Here is a 16602-nt window from a genome sequence, read left to right as displayed (position 1 = left end):
TCCTTACTCGGTAAAGAAAAATATTTTGTAAAAAATTAAAAAATGCTAAAATATAAATAAGAGTTCTAAGATATTTTCTCACCGACTTATGTATAAAAAATGTCAACCAACAACCTCAACAAGTAAAAACACTAGGATCTTGCTTCATCCTTAACCAGAGATCTCGGGTTCGAGCCCTGGATATGGAGAAAATCATGTTGGGAGAGCCACCCCAAATGGGCTCTACAGTTGGCTATTCAAATTTAGTCAGAGCTCTTATATGAACTTCGAACATCGAATGAGAAAAAAAACACTGGGATCTTCGGTGAAATAAGAAGGAGCCATGTTTGTGCTATTTTGAGATGTTTGTTTTCAAATTGGCTGAAATTTTGAAGCAGGCTCCATTTGTATATTTGATGGAATCTGACATATCTTAACCAAATCCTTCGCATAGACTCGACGCGCACTTGTTTGTATGGTTGCCATACCAATTTGGAGTAAACAGAGATATTGAAGTTACACATTTTTACAATGTATTTGGTTCTTAGTTAAATTAAGATGAAGAGTGTATATCTTTATGTACCTCCAGTATAAATGTCTCGTAAATATACTTGTTTTATGTTTGATCGGCCTAATTATAGTTTGTGTGTGTTTGTTTTATGTATGCTCATCACAAGTTCTAGTGTTTTCTCTTATCAACGTGCATATATGTATTTTTTTTATATTCTTAAGTTATTATTCATCTATTTATTTTTTGCAAGATGATTAGGCATGTCATCTTATGTATTAGCGCTTCACGTCAAATTTCATACTTGTGGATATTATATTTGCATTGAAGATTGGTATATGATACCCAGTAGGACACTTGAGATACTTTATGTTATTGTTACAAGTAAAAATTCATTCATGATCTAATAATTTTTATTAGTTTGCATTAAATTTTTTTTTATATTTATATTTTATTATTAACGTGGCACAGACATGCAATGTACATATACTAAATTGATAAACTCAAATATAGCCCCCCTTGGAAATACTAAAAGCATGAGACTCATATATAATTTAAACGCACATCTGATCCTTTGCCCTAGAAGTAATAAAGGGTTGTTTCGTTTGTGAGAGAACAATTTCGAAATAAAATAAAAATTATGTTATATCACAATTGATTGGTGGGTTAAGAAATAATCGCATGAAATGTATTAAAATGGTGAAATTAACTTATCCAAAAAAATATATCAACCCATGAACATCCTCATCTATCTCATCTCGAATACTAAACCATCTATCAGAAATTTTAGATACTTCACAGGAAAAAGCAACCACCGCAAAAACTGGAATAGAGGGAAAACTTACGTGGTTTTTAGGTCAAAAGTTCAGTTATTGAGCAAAAAAAAATTATTTATTGTAAATTGTAAAAATAGTTATCTCAAATTCAATCATTTTAGAATTTCAAGATAAAATTCATTTTCCTTTTCCAATTTTACCCTTAAAGTGATTGTTCTTGAAGACTACAAACACTTTAATTACAGGTTAATTACACATAAATAGAGTAAATATTCAATTAATAAAGATTATATCTTAAGACATAAATAAAGATAAAATAGTCAAAAACTCCTCCTGTTTTTTTGTAGAAAAGAAATACCACAGATAAATTGAGACAAAGGGAGTTTCATTTTTTGCAAAAAGTGAAAACAGAAACCGAAATCTCTTATTTCTTAACGTTCCGTTGAAAAAAAGTACCTTGAAGGAAATCTTCACTACAACTTGGCAGAAATGATGCTGCTATTTTTATAAAGAAAATCAAGTTACTGCAATCTTGGTTCCGTCTCTATAAAAAATGAAGGAATCAATTCAATAGTTTGAGAAAAGACTTTATGTGCAACAGAATTACAGCCAGAAATAAGCAAATAAAAAGAGAATACGTGAACTAAAACTGAACAGAAAAGAGGAAAGACCCTTCGCTAGAAGGCGCCGACATGAATCTCCTTCAGCTCATTTTTCTTTTGATAAGCCCTTTGAAGAAGTCAAAACTGCATCCATGGAATAAAACAAATTATTAACTACTAATGATCCAAGCAAACATAACCCAGACAATTAGATAGAACCAAAAACATCACCCAATGATAGAAGTTATCCTTATCACAAACAATGAACCCCCAGTAAGTAAACAGCTCATCTTTTTTTTAAAATTCCATTCCACAAACTTAAATTTCCTAAAATAAAGCACACAAGAAAAATAGCACCTCATTGAAATGAATGAGCATTCATATTTAGCATTAAGTAGCAAAACATTGATTAGATAGTTCATGCCTTCACAGGTCATCTATCTTTTTGCCTTCTATACTTTTTGTCATATGGCAAGTGGGCTAAATATAGAGAGAGGATACTTTCACCAGAACTTGCTTCAGGAAATCCTTTTTGCAACTCTCAAAGTTTTACCCTTTCCGAAAAAAAGGGAAGGACCCCAATTCTCAAACTAATATATCAACAACTATTACAGTTCTTCTTTGACTGGCGGGTGTGAATCATAGTTGTGGAACTATCTCCGCCATAATGACTTCTGTACTTTAGGCTTTTTTCCTGGGGAATAGAAAGCATTGATCCTAGTCGAGATAAATGGATTTAGTACTTCATACCCGATTCCAGGGAAAAGGCAAGGAACTTTCAACAGGCATGATATGAGAAGAAACAGACCAGTGTTAGGCCTCTTCAGCGAATCTATGGCTAACATGTAGATAATATGAATAAGTAATAAGGTATTCACCTCATGTAATTATAAGTAAATAGCACTAATATTAATATAGTACTTTAAGGCAAATGTGTGAACAGTATCATTGTAAAGATTGTCCCACATCCAATCAGACATTATAGTTATTGAGTGGTTAAAAATGAAATAAGTAGTTTTCCTTCAATTTCTCTGGGATGCTACTATAAACTCTAATTTCTAAGACTTCATTGATTTTGTTGCCAACAAGAGTCCACTTTTCGTCATTTGTACGTAGTAATACTCTCTGTCCCATCTTAAAAGATCTTACCTTGATTTTGACATGATTGATAAGGTGAGAGCTAAAACTTATAACCAGACAGAAAGGAGTCCAAAAGTAGAGAACTTTTTATTTTGAAAATTTTAACTTCTAAAAATGAAGTGAACCCGATGACATAAGAAATTAAAATAACAGATTTACATCAGATCTATATCTGCTGACAGTTGATAAAGTACTCAGGCAGATATTTTCATTGAAGGTAACTGTAATGAGCAGTTCAAGAGCTGTAATGCTTGGGAGATAAAGAGGATGAATCAATATTTAGAACTTTAAAAACAGTGAAGCTTGCTGAAATTCAAAATGACTGTGTGGTTTGGGTGGCCCAAAGGGATGATAAATTCTCTAGAAGCTCATGCTATCAATCTTTACAAAGGGAAGCCTACTGGGGACAATCATAGATGGCCTCAGAGACAGATTTGACAAACCAAAGCACCTATCAAAGTAGCATGCTTTGAATGGAATGCCTTACACAATGCATGTCTGACTGATTCACCTGTAAATCATATTTGTTGGGTTCTATACAGTTTTGATGATTGACAAAGTGACATGAAACATGTAAGTCAAGCTGATTCAATGATACACTGTCTCACCGTGATGAATTCATAGCAAGATCATAAAATAAATAGAGATAAAGTGTGCAGAAATCAAGGAAAGGATAATGCTAATTTCTGATAAATTCAAGGAAACAAATTTATGCTGAATTGAAGAGTTGGAGTTCGACTATTACACAAAAGAATCAAGGAGTTTGATATGAAGGAGGAGTTTTACTTGAAGTAGAACTCTAAGTCAAAAGAGTTTCAGTTGATGGGGAGTTCGTAGCGAAGAGAAACTCTCTAAAGAAGATATGCTTAAATCGAAGGGCAGTCACTCAAGAGTAGCGCGTACTTACAAAGCAAAAAGGACAATTGGAAAATTGACTTTGTAAGTGCTACCAGAAAATTGAAGGAACACATTGAAGAACCAGGTCCTAGTACAGAGTTAGGCTAAGAATTATAGCATTCATGTATTAGGAGTGTTCATTGAGTTGTAATGTTGATGTAATATTAGTTCAGTGTGTTATAAACTGAATTAAGAGTGTTGTATTCTAGTTGGGATAACTCGAAGACTTGGGAACACATACCTTGATAGGTTTGTGTGGAAGTTTAGGAATTAGAGTTGGTTTGTAGGATTGCAAGAGGTGTAATCTGAATTCATAACTTGAAGTAGGTTCGATGATCTGGTTGATTGTTGACATTTAGGAATTAGAGTTAGTTCCTAGGATTGCAAGAGCTGTAATCTGAACTCTGTTGAGGCTCAGTAATTTAGTGAAGTTGGAGTTAAATCATGTTGAGGTACAGGTTGTGGTTTTTTACACCTTTTGAGCGGAGTGCTTTCCATGTAAAAACAGTGTTGTTTACTTATTGCTCTTACGGCTTCGTTGGAACACGTTAGGCAACTCATTTCACTTGTAGGCTAATCTAGAGTAAATCACTAGGTCGTGTGTTGGAAACAATATTCTTTTGCATCCCACTCTTTCCAACCATCTCTACTGCTCTACATCTCTGTCCAGCCTTTGTTTCTTGCTATCTTCAATTGGTAATGATTATTGTTATTAGTGCTTAGAAGTACAAAAGAAGACAAGACAGTAGTTTCTAAAAAAATAAACAAGATTACAAAAACATTCAGTGTTTGGTTGTAAAGATTCACAATCACAAGCACATTTAATAGGATCAATAGCAAATCAGATTGGTATCCACTAATGAAGTATTGGTCGAAGGCATACTAAAAATGGTCCAAATCAACATACTTTCTTTTACCAATGTTGGGGGAGATATTTTTGGCAGAGATTTGAAAAGATATGACAGGCTATGTTAATGTTTAGCCTCGAGACAAACCTGTTGCCATCTGGGTGTAGCTCACATATTTGACCATCATCTGTGATTCCTAATAAATACCCAGAGGATGCCAAACCCTGAAAGTAGAACCATTTGTTTATTTAGCTAATAACACAGAGAAGACAGTTTACTAGCACAAGGACAACTAAGACAAGTATGAAAATTATATGGTCTCAATCAAAACAACAATTAAAAAATAAACTTCAGAGCGTGTTTACTTCATGGGATTGATGAGGGGTGCCAGCTTCGGCTGAGTGATTATACAAAGAATAACAATCAACAAATATCACAAGCATAAACGAAAGACTGGTACACATCACATCATGGAAGGGAAGAATCAACAATCATGGATTCAACTGTAACATAGATCTTGACATCTTGTACAGGTTCCCCTATCCTCTTCACAAGAATAAGAAGTGATAGTCATTCATGACCTCTCTTTTATCTGTTCAGAGATCTTTCACTCTAACTCAAGACGTTGAACCCAATTTAGCTCATGGATAACATATTAATAAAATCAAATTGAGAGCTTAAAGGTAAAAGATATTTGGTAACTGGTACATCACACTATAACTCCATATTTTCTTAGAAGTACAGTATTCCCTAATGTGTCTTAGGAGAAAATTCATCCCTTACAACTATAGCAAACAAGTCGGGATCCCGATGAATCATCACTGACCATGTGAACTCATCTTAGATAAACTTTGCGGCTTGTGCAACATACACAATTAGATAGAAATAAAAAATACTAGAAGTTCTCGATTTTCTATAGGGAGAAATATCTATGACAAGACTAACAAGCTCCTAGAAAACACACGACCTAAAGTAAACTATTGGTTCTTCTCTCCATCGGAACAATAGGGCCGTTATGCTCATTACTAAACTTATTGAAGAAATGAACTATAATCCAGGCATGACTTTTTTTATCAAAGGCTGAATCAATCTTTTGCCAAAAACCCAACTAATTGATATCAACTACATACATCTTTTTCTTCCATTGTACCTATTTTTTCGCCTGATTTGCATGGCTTCGCTTGTAACGAAAGATAATTGATGTGGTCATTCATTTAGTATTCAAGTTTTTGAAAAAATTTAGGAAACTCATTGTGTGAACGGTTGTTATAAATCCTTTAACAGTTTCAAGTGCTTAAGTGGACATTAAGGCTTTCAGTCTCCCATTGAGATAATCCCAAGAGAAAGATTGAATGGAACCCATTGACCTAAGTCCTAAGCTCAAAAACACCCAAAAGCACCGCCAAAAGCACCAAAACCTATCTTTCTGTAACACTCTTCCAAATTGATGACTTCACAGTACTAACACCATATTATAACAAAAAATAAAGAGTGACAAGGCGTAAAACTGAAAATTCAATAAGAATAATACTTTATATCTTAGGACAAGTGACCGAGAGAGTCCACTCAAACCAACCTGAATGGTGACTACATTTTCAACGAATTGGTCCTGATCATTGCTTCTCTCCTGCACAATAACCCTCTGTCCACTGCATTTACATGGGAGGGCAGAAGAATGCCAATTAATAACTGACGAGAGAATATCTTGTTACACTTGAATTCAGCACTCAATAAGAAAATGAAGTGGACTTCACACTGACTTAACCTGTATAATGGTTGACCAGATTTAACAATAGGAAAGCAGTCTAAAGGAAGGAAAAAAAGAGTAATAAGTAAAACGAACCATGTGACATCCAAAAGAGGTTACATGTTCCGTCCATTAGTTGGTTTCATGATAACACATGTAAAATGTTTCTACGTCTAAAACTAAAAGGGCATCCTGGTACACTAAAGGTCGGGTCCAACTACAAGGGTCTATTGTACGCAGTCTTACCTTGCATTTCTGCCAGAGGCTGTTTCCAAGGCTTGAACCCGTGACCTCCTGGTCACATGGAAGCAACTTTACTAGTTACTCCAAGGCTCCCCTTCAAAATGTTTCTACGTCTGAATAAGGAATAAACATCATGGAGAACCATGACGTCTCAGATTCAAATCTCAGCGAAGGCAAAAACAGTAGGTAATTTCTTCGCATCTATCCAAGCCTTGGTAGCCTTGGTGGACAAAGACACATAGTTATATGATACCTGCACTGGTGAGAAGTAGCAGGTACCCAGGAATTAGTTGAGGTGCACACAAGCTAGCTCGGACACTACAGTTATCAAAATTAAAAAATAGGGAATAAACGACATGGCCAGTACATTGATTATGTGATGTCAACTGTAGCATGTAATCAACTCCCTCCAGATACATTTGGGAGGTTAACTTTGCAGCTTCTTAATTTCTGAGTATGTATTAGTATACAGTAGAGGATTTGAGCTCCACCTTAACTTCCTCTTTACCTTTTACTTTGGATATGTGAACTTCAATTTAATACAAAAAGAAGGATAACTTTTTCACCAGAAGAGAGACAAAGGCTGGTAGAGGGGGCAAAAAATAACATATGACCATTTCTGGGAATTTGTAAATAAAACAAAAACATCTGGAGGGTCCTCCGAGTATTGTTCTCCATCCTTCTGCTCAATTTCATGTCAATTCACTCTTACAATATGAGGATTTCTACTTTCCCCTTTTGCTGAGGCTACAACTTCAGCTCCACAGAAGTACAGAACAATTTTTTCTCGTCACATCACAGTTTTTGGGAGGGAGATTGGACTAACATTCACCTCACATGTCCACAAGCTTTTGCCATTTTATGCAGGATGAAGCTGTGCTAATTTTCTGTCATCTGATGAACAAGGAAGGTGGCCTTTTTTGAACCTAGTGGTCCCATGCATCTCCAGATTTGTCATGGCTATCCATCAGATGTAAATATACCATACAACCTCCCCCGCCACCAAAGAACCCTGTTACCTAGGCTCAGGCATCGGTCCAGTACAAGTACGTTGAAACTTTTGTGCATCATTACTGTGTTTGAATGATACAAGTGAACTGCCCAGGCCTAGGTCCATTTAATTTTGTTTGAAAGTCCCTTTTTGTAGTCAGAAGAATGACACAATCCAGTGATCCACAATTGTTACATCACACAACGCTTTTCTTTACTCATCTAGGAGCAGTCTTTGTCCTACCATGTGACATGGTAAAGGAATTTGACTTTTACCTACTTTCTCCCATCAAAAGCACATTCAAGCACAAGAAGAGGCACACGTGTGATTAGAAGTGAACATAGGATCAACTTTACAGGATTTCAATAGCATAAAGTTCTCTGCTCGATAAAGAGTTTCAAAGTGGAAGAGTAGCATAATAACAGATGTTGGAATCTAAGTAACATATAATAGTTTTTACCTGTGTAACCAAGTCCGATAGTACAATTCTTCAAGAGCTTGAAATCCTGCATGCACACAGCAAAATGCATCACTCTTTTCATTACCATAAAACAATATGCAGAAGCTCTTTCACCAAGAAACCACTCCATAATTTCCAGGTACTTTTAACGGTTCTAAGACAATCACAAGCAGCAAAAAATTAAGTTGATAAGAAACCATAAAACTGAACTTTATGAATTCGAACATTGCACGAGAATCTAATACACAACATCAACACTACAAAATTCCTATGGATCTCAAAGCTGCATAAGCACCTAATACCCTTGATGGAAAGCTCAACATTAACCAACCCAATGCGCAAAATAATAGGACTATTCTCATTACTGAACCTCTCATTCATTTGCTAATACTAAAATATCATCTCAATGGAAAACAAAGGACACCAAACAGGCCAGCTTAGGAAAAAGCAATTGGAAAGAAAGTCCACCATATGATACATTCTGATATCTGTTTTTGAGAGAGGTAACAAAAATGATAAAATTTTGATATTAGCACTGAACTAGCAATGGGAAGAAAGGCTGGTATTGTTTGATATACTAATTTTTTTGACACATTTTAAATACAACTGGTAAATTACAATCTCATCAGTCATCACCATCAGCAAAAAACTGTGCTTTAAATTACTGAACAAGGGGATGGGGAGGGGGGAGGAGAAAGCATTATCTTCCTAGAAACAATTACTGGATATTACTCAAATTACATGGTATGCAAAGAGCAAGATATTTGTTTTATTATTTTTTATATTTTATAACTGAAAATTTTTCTATGAGTTAGCAAGCTAACACCAGTTGGCCCCTATGTTTGATACTCGGAGTATGGACCTACCCTTCTACCATGCTCCCAGTTAAATACCAAGTTTCATGTCAGTAGTGGGGCAGACAACATCTTATTTGGAAAATGACATTAAAGAACAATAGGAAAACCTAAAGCAAAAAAAATGATCAAAATCTCTGATATTGTAACCTTGCTCATATGTTTTGAGGGTAGAAATTAAACTAAAGAACAGGTCTTGCGACACAGCTAACTTCAGTATTAATAGCTCTCTGTCACTTAAACCCTACTCATATATTTTTAAGATTACTCAATTACATTTCAAAAATATATGATTAAAATCTCTAAATGAATTGAAAAAAGAGTTGGCAGACAAGTTAAAGACCTACTAGTTGGAGTATTTTTAAACATTGGGGTTTTAGGATTTCACAGATATTGAAGATTTTCCAATGTTTAACATGGCTCTCTTTCTGAGTTTGGAGAAGTTGAGAGCTAGGTGTGTTGCTATTTAGCAGCATTGAAAGTTATCTTTATTTTTGTTGTGCCCCAAGACTTTGGCTGGGAAATCTAATCCTCTATTTCTTCGCTCTCTCTCTTATCCTTCGTTTCTGTCTATCATTGGCAGTCATTACTTGCTGTAATGATTTATCCAGGAGCTACAAGTATTTTAATACTATCTTCATTCTCTGAAAAGCTGACCACATGCAACATCATGTTTTGGCATGTAGAAACTCAGGACCACCTAGACGAACATAGCTAAGGCTAAACAAAGACAGAATTAAAGTTTGGTAAGATCTAAACTCAAACCAAAGATGAAGTAACACCAAAATATGAAAGCTAAATCGAAAGTACTTTCAACTTACACAAGGCTTCAATATTTTATGTTTCTCCCATGTTGATGAGTTAAAATCATGATTAAAGGCTATCAAGTGCACTACAAAACCAAGAAGCAGACAGAAAATGAATGGTTGTTCTTTTGATCTATGAATAACCATACTGATTAACTTGAACTAGCGTGTTGAGCATTCCAGAACATCCATATTGTTGACTAGTGCCTGAAGTTTGTAATTCAACAATTGAAAGTCGGACAGTATATCCACGATGGGTGGGTAGTTAAAAGGCAACTTACCTTGTTCTAAGAAAACATCATAAAGGTTCTCAAATTTATTGAAAAAGGCTGCAATGATATCTTCTCTTTTCAATTCACGTGAGAGAGGATTCACTCTCTTCAAAGCAGCATTCAAGCATGTAGTAGGCTTCTCATTCCCCACATTCAATCCCACTCCTGCAAGTAATTTTTCAACATCAAAGAACTCCAATGTAATTTCTCCAAATTGATAGACTGAGAGGAGAAAGAAACAAATACAGATGTTCATCAATAGATTTAGACTGATTTGAAGAGGGTGTAAGAAAGTTAGCTATGCTAATCAAAACTGTAAGAGTAAGAAAATTTGCCGACTAACTAAATTCAGTAAGTCTGCAACATCTGAAACTCGGTCAAGTTTGTAATCGCATGCAAAGTTCTATAATTGAAGGGAAAAGTCTGTTCCTTATTTCAGGCATGAAGAGAAAATGTAATGAACATCAGTGAGACAGTATATCCTTTTTTTCCCTTTGGTTAAGTTAATGAGTAAGACAGTTTACCAGCACTAACATAGAACTTCTTTGACCTATATACCGATGTGCTTAGGATGCCTCCCACTTTAAGGCCACCTAAATATAGATCATTTGGCCACTTTATTCGAACATCAAGATGTGGTGTGCCCTGTAACACATTACACAGCCAAGAACAAGAAGGAAAAAGAGTTTAACATACCAACAGTTATTCTAAATAAAGTGTATGATCTACATGTTACACAAAGCTTCTATGCCGCACATATCTAGTTTCAACAAATCCTGTCCTATCACTCCTCTTTCTTCCATATGTATCCAGATAGCATTTGAAATTGTTCAAATACATGCTACCCACAGTAATTATGGCATAAGCAAAGCAATTAAAAGTATTATTTTGCCAAATAGCGGTGAGATTTAGGAAAGACTCTTCTGTTCATCAATACACCACAAATACATGAAGATAGAAATCATTAATTATTTAGGCAAATCTAGACGAAAACAAAGTAATTAATAGAAAAGATTGACAGAGAATCTTGCAACTCAAGAAGAACCAAAAATCTATGAGTGCACCATCTAATAGGCAGTTGTATCATCTGAATCTACCTGAAATTTGATATAAGTGAATCCTACAGTTCATTGACTAATTCAGTGTGTAACACCCCCTAAAACGTTGTAAGTGGTGTTTCAATTCTGGACGAAAATGATTTTGGGCATAACTTTTCATAGAATAGTCCAAATTAGGTGACTCAAATTTCTGAATAACGCCAATGGTATTACCTACAACTTTCATGAAGACCATATCTTAAGATTCGAAGGATACATAGGTCAAATAAATTAATTTTTGCAAGAGATGGTGCTGTGACGAAATGGGGTATTTGTAGAAGAAAAATCATATCTCACGGTAGGATGCTCCAAATCGGTTGATTCTTGAACGACATGAAAGTATACTTCTAGATCTACAATTCATATGAAGACACCAAATCTTAATTAGGAAGTTATCTTATTCAAACACAGCTCCGAAAAAGGGTATTCCGTTAAAATAAGGTTCATCTCACCAACCATGGAAAGATCTAGATCCATTTGACATCATCCATGACATCAATAGTCCTCCATTTGACATCATCCATGACATCAATAGTCCTCCATTTGACATCATCCATGAGATCACAATCCTCCATTGAATTTTCAAGATCATCCTTTGTAATTATTTTTATTTATTGTTAGGTCCCTCCTCCACACCTATAAATACCCACCTTATTTCCTCAATTTATTCATCAAGCTTTCACAAGCAACTCTTCTCTCTATACACTTCTTTACTCATTCTCAAATATAGTTTTAGTTTTTAGTAGTTTAGAAACTATTCCGGTGATTCTTATACTCCGGATAGTACACAAAACGCTCCGGTGGAGAGAAAAGGCTAGGGGTTCAAGAGTGGTCATTGAGTTCTTCAATTCGGAGCTTCAAATTTCAGGTATGTAAGGCTATTCATAGCATTGGATTGAGTTCGTCCATGTGCCCAATATTTAAATTCATCGTAATTGAGTTATAGTTGAGTTTTACTCAAATCTTAAATTCTAAATGAATTAATTCTTCTTCTATTGAGTTAGACATATTTATGCATTGAGTTTTTTATTATTTTTATCTCTCATATTATTGGAATTATTGTTCATGGCTACTTTTCCATGAATTCTAATTGATTTGATATTCATGAATATTTTTACACATGTTTTGAGTAAAGATGATGGCTTTTAATATTCATTGACAAAAAGAGTGATTTGAATTAATATTATATATGTGTTTTATTGAGTTTTGAAAGAGCAAAGAATTGAGTTTAAATGAATTTGAGTAAATGATATTTTGAGCAAGATGTTTTGATGAGATGTAAATAATGTTTTGAAGTGTAATGATTGATGAAGAGGTAATGAGATGAGTTTGACGTTTTAAATAAAATTCCAATAACACTAGATGATGATTTTAATATGAGCACATATTTTGAGAGTAGTATTGAGCACCGAGTTGGGTAAGAGTTTAACTGACTCAAACCCCAGAACTACGTAGCCAGCATAGGATAGAGGCTATACCTCTTAAGTCCCAAAAAGAGGACTTTGATGATTGGATCCAATATAGTGATGTCCTTTACCCTGGCAAGGTATTGGATGGATGTGGCAACGACATCGCTTCGTTGTATCATCACTAGCTCATAAGTGATGGTTGTCGATTATAGAAAGTCCGAACTGAGTAAGCATTGCTTATTATTATATTTTTTAAACTTGCATTACATATTGATGTTGAGATGATGTTGAGTTCTGAGCCGAGTATTCTTGAGAGGAGTTTCTTGATATTTGTCCTTACTTTCCTGTCATTTTACATTCTCGTATATTTCATGTACTGACGTCATTCGACCTGCATCGTTTTATGATGCAGATACAAGTGTTAGAGATCCTCAACAGGCTCATCGTCGAAGATCATTACTTTCCATCTATTTGGTGAGTCCTTATATTCGGAGGAACTCTTTATTCTTTTATTATTGTTGAGTATTATGTTTCTTTTGATGTAGCCATGGACATGTCATTGGCACCGTCTGATAGTGTTAGAGGCTTCATAGACAGAGTTTGATGATGTAATTGGAGTAGTTCTCCTTTGAAACTACTTCTTCTAAGGATTATTTCTTTCATTTGATATTGATGATGGCGAGCCCACATAAGTATTCTTACTTTCACTTAAGTCTTCCGCTGATAAACGAATAAGTGATGAGACCAAGTGGTTCTCTCGGAGGCCAGAGATGGTTTCTGAGTGCCAGCCATGCCTAGGGTACCCTCTCGAGGCATGACACAGTGGGCCCTGTTAATTATCCAAAATTCCTCTTTCACAGTAATCTCCTTCCTGAATCCCTCCCAACTCAAGTAACATTCTTTAGGAAACAGGATACTCTCTTTAACGGACCAATATGCACTAAGCAGTAATTGTCTGCAAGTACTGTATACAATTCTTCACACACCATTCAGCAGATAACTGCTTCAATTTCCAAGTAAACGAACTAAATGGAAAAACCATATAAAGTACATGTGTAAGAACTAATGTTTCAATTGACAAAATCAGTTAGAGTATATAAAACTTACAAAGATAAGTGAGAAAACTTCAGTTCATTGTTTAAGCAATGAGGACATACAGTCACACTTATCTCCTTTTTACTTTTCCCATACATTGATTTACCATTTACCACTCTAATTTCAATTTCAGGATGCCAGCCAGTACACAGTTGTATTATAAGTACTTACCTTTTCCAAACAGATAGCCTTAATGGCCTCTGTCATAGCAAGACAGACTACATACTGCAAATGTGGTACCACTCTGCCGTCCTCCATTTGTATTGAAAATGAAAACAGAAGGCAACCCTTTGGTGATTGCCATAAATTACTCGAACGGCCTTCAGAGGTAAATAAAGATATAATCAAATCAAAGTAAAATATGAATAAATTTGGGCAAACATGATAAGATCAAAAATCTTCAATACACAAAATGCAACAACTGCAGATTTTATAGCTAGTCTACTAAGTCATGCATTTTTTTTAATTATTTTTGTATTGAACAAATAATACCCTAATGTTAAAGCAACGATGGAGAACGGGACCTTCTCTAAGAGCCCGTTTGGATGGGCTTAAAAAAAGTAACTTTTATGTATGAAGTGCTTTTAGAACTTTAAAGTGCTGAAAGTTATTTTTATAAATAAGCAGTTGAGTGTTTGGATAAAAGTGCTTAAATGAGGAAAATTACGTGAATTTTAGGGTTAAAAGAATAAAAAGGGTAGTTTGGGAATTTAGTTAAAATATAAGGGATATAAAAGTAATTTCCATGGTCAAAGAAAATGATTTAAGCACTTAGAAAAAAAAAAGTTAGGAATCCTAACTTTTCATTTTTGACTGACTTTAAGAACTTTCTGGCTTAAAATTAGCATTAGGCAAACACGTCCAAAAGCTGAAAAGGGGCTTTAAGTTGGTTTTGACCAACTTAAAGCCAATCCAAACGGGCTCTAACTTCTATTCATTGTAAATGGAAAAGGTTACGTGCAAGGGAAACAATGTCAAGACATAGCTATGATTTTCTAAAGGTCCGAAAGGAATAAAACCTCTCATTTAGTGCCAAAATCCACCTCTAACCTCTTCATACAATATTCAATCTTCTTAACATAGCTACAGAAGTTGATTATTCTTAATTTCAAAGACAATAGTCCAGTTCTATAATATTTCTTATACAAAGTAAAATGCAATCACAATTGTAAGAGAGAGAGAGCATAATTGGTTGCACAAATGAAGCAGATCAGCATGTGCTAATAAGCACTTAATTGGACTGTACCAGAGAAGTAAAGCGTAGTTCACTAAAACAAAATTAATAGTTTCTGTGCCTTCCATTTGAGAGGCAGATCATTATGTGAAGTGTGTACAACTAAAAAGACTCGGACCTTTAAAGAGTTAAAATGCACAGGATGCAATTATCTTCAAAAAAAAAAAAAAAACATAAATCCGCATACCTCTCCCTTTCAGTTGCACATCAGCAACACACACTGAACCAACTGGTAAGTCAGAGTTATTTCTGCCATATACAAATAATAATAAAATGAATAAAAGAAAAATTTATGTAAATATACAAAATAAGGTAAATAACTTGCTACATATTGCAAATTAAATCTTCAAGCAAAAAAAATTGAAATAGAGGGATTGAGAAATTACTGTGAAATAACATCATGAGTTGACGATAATTTGGGAGAGTAAATGAGGAGTCTCCCAAAACGCGTAGTCGAAAGGGAGTTGAAGTATTCTTCAATTCGAAATGCGTCATCTTCAAATGGCGTTTCGAGGTCGGGATGCAGAACAACCTCAACTTCTTCACCATTTTTATGCAGTTGAAGAGTATTATTATCCTTTAATACCTTTGCTAAATCGTTATCCTCATTGGATTTTCCGGCGAGTAGAAGAAGAGTGTGCGCAGATGCTTCCGATTCCATTTTTCTTCCGAGTACGTGTGATGGTGAAAAAGCTTTGAGGTATGGAAGAGGGAGAATTGATGGGAAATTGGGAAATTTTCGAAGAGAATGGGAAAGAAAGGCGGTGAAAAAGATGTGTTTGAATTGAGAGATCATCAGTTGCACAAAGACGGAGAAATTAATGCTGAAAATTTTGTTTCTGTTAACAAGGCCTGTACTGTGTGCTCGTTAATTAGTTCAATAAGGTAGTTTCGTCATTGGTTAGGGTTATGTGCATATTAATTACGTAGAAATAAGTTATGCACATGTGGTATTAAAAAATATAATTCACAAAATATAGACCATAATTCTCTTAATAACATTAACTTAAAAGAGAATATGTTCAAGATAATCTCACATATATCCTTGGTCCACAAAATTAACAAGTTACCACAAAAACACAAATCAACATCCTTACTAGCAAAATACTTAAAACTAAAACTAAGCTCCTTCCTCTAACATAAAATGATAATTAGATTTACAATTAACTATTTGTAAATATTTTATAGATTTTTTGATATAAAATGCATGGTTTCAGCAAATGAGTTATCCATTAATATATTTGAGTGTAGAAGTCTTAACTTGAGAATATAAGTTTAGATATATCTAGATTTTGATATGATTAGGATTACAAGATCGTTTATTGAGTCAACTATCAAGAGAATTTGCACCCTGGACTTTAAAAAAAAATCAAAAATTGTTATGTAAAATAAAATTGAAATAGAACTGTGTCTTATGTTGTTGGTTTAGATACCTGATGTCACTTTTATCTGAAACAAACAATTGAAAATTAATAAACAAAACTATTGAAAATTAATGAAACAAAGGACAATGGGTAAATCTAGACAACAATATTGAAGGGGAGAAGAATGTTGATGCATAAGGTTGAAATGACCAAAAAAATGTAGAGGATTGTCATTAGCGGTAAATTCTGAAATACATCATCTTTTAAAAAGCTCACATGT

The 16602-nt window shown here is 34.5% G+C and overlaps 1 protein-coding gene across 3 annotated transcripts; it reads right to left on the bottom strand.

Annotated features, from left to right (window-relative positions):
* Nucleotides 1-1817: 1817 nt before the first annotated feature.
* On the bottom strand, nt 1818-15838 carry LOC129903254 (biotin--protein ligase 2-like). Of its 3 annotated transcripts, none has more exons than XM_055978762.1 (9): nt 15345-15838; nt 15146-15207; nt 13896-14044; nt 10648-10768; nt 10133-10288; nt 8192-8237; nt 6327-6399; nt 4898-4974; nt 1818-2009 (listed from the first exon to the last, which is right to left on the bottom strand). In XM_055978762.1, the coding sequence occupies exons 1-9, from the start codon at nt 15752-15754 to the stop codon at nt 1967-1969; spliced, it is 1137 nt and encodes a 378-aa protein (XP_055834737.1). In that variant the 5' UTR covers nt 15755-15838; the 3' UTR covers nt 1818-1966. The 3 variants fall into 3 exon arrangements, 1 of the variants encoding a protein (XP_055834737.1); XR_008770227.1 differs by having other exon boundaries at nt 1951-2009; nt 6327-6515; XR_008770228.1 differs by lacking the exons at nt 1818-2009; nt 4898-4974 and adding an exon at nt 6744-6998.
* Nucleotides 15839-16602: the final 764 nt, after the last annotated feature.

Source organism: Solanum dulcamara, chromosome 9, assembly GCF_947179165.1.
Source record: "Solanum dulcamara chromosome 9, daSolDulc1.2, whole genome shotgun sequence".
NCBI lineage: Eukaryota > Viridiplantae > Streptophyta > Magnoliopsida > Solanales > Solanaceae > Solanum > Solanum dulcamara.
This window is presented reverse-complemented; position numbering and strand designations above follow the sequence as displayed.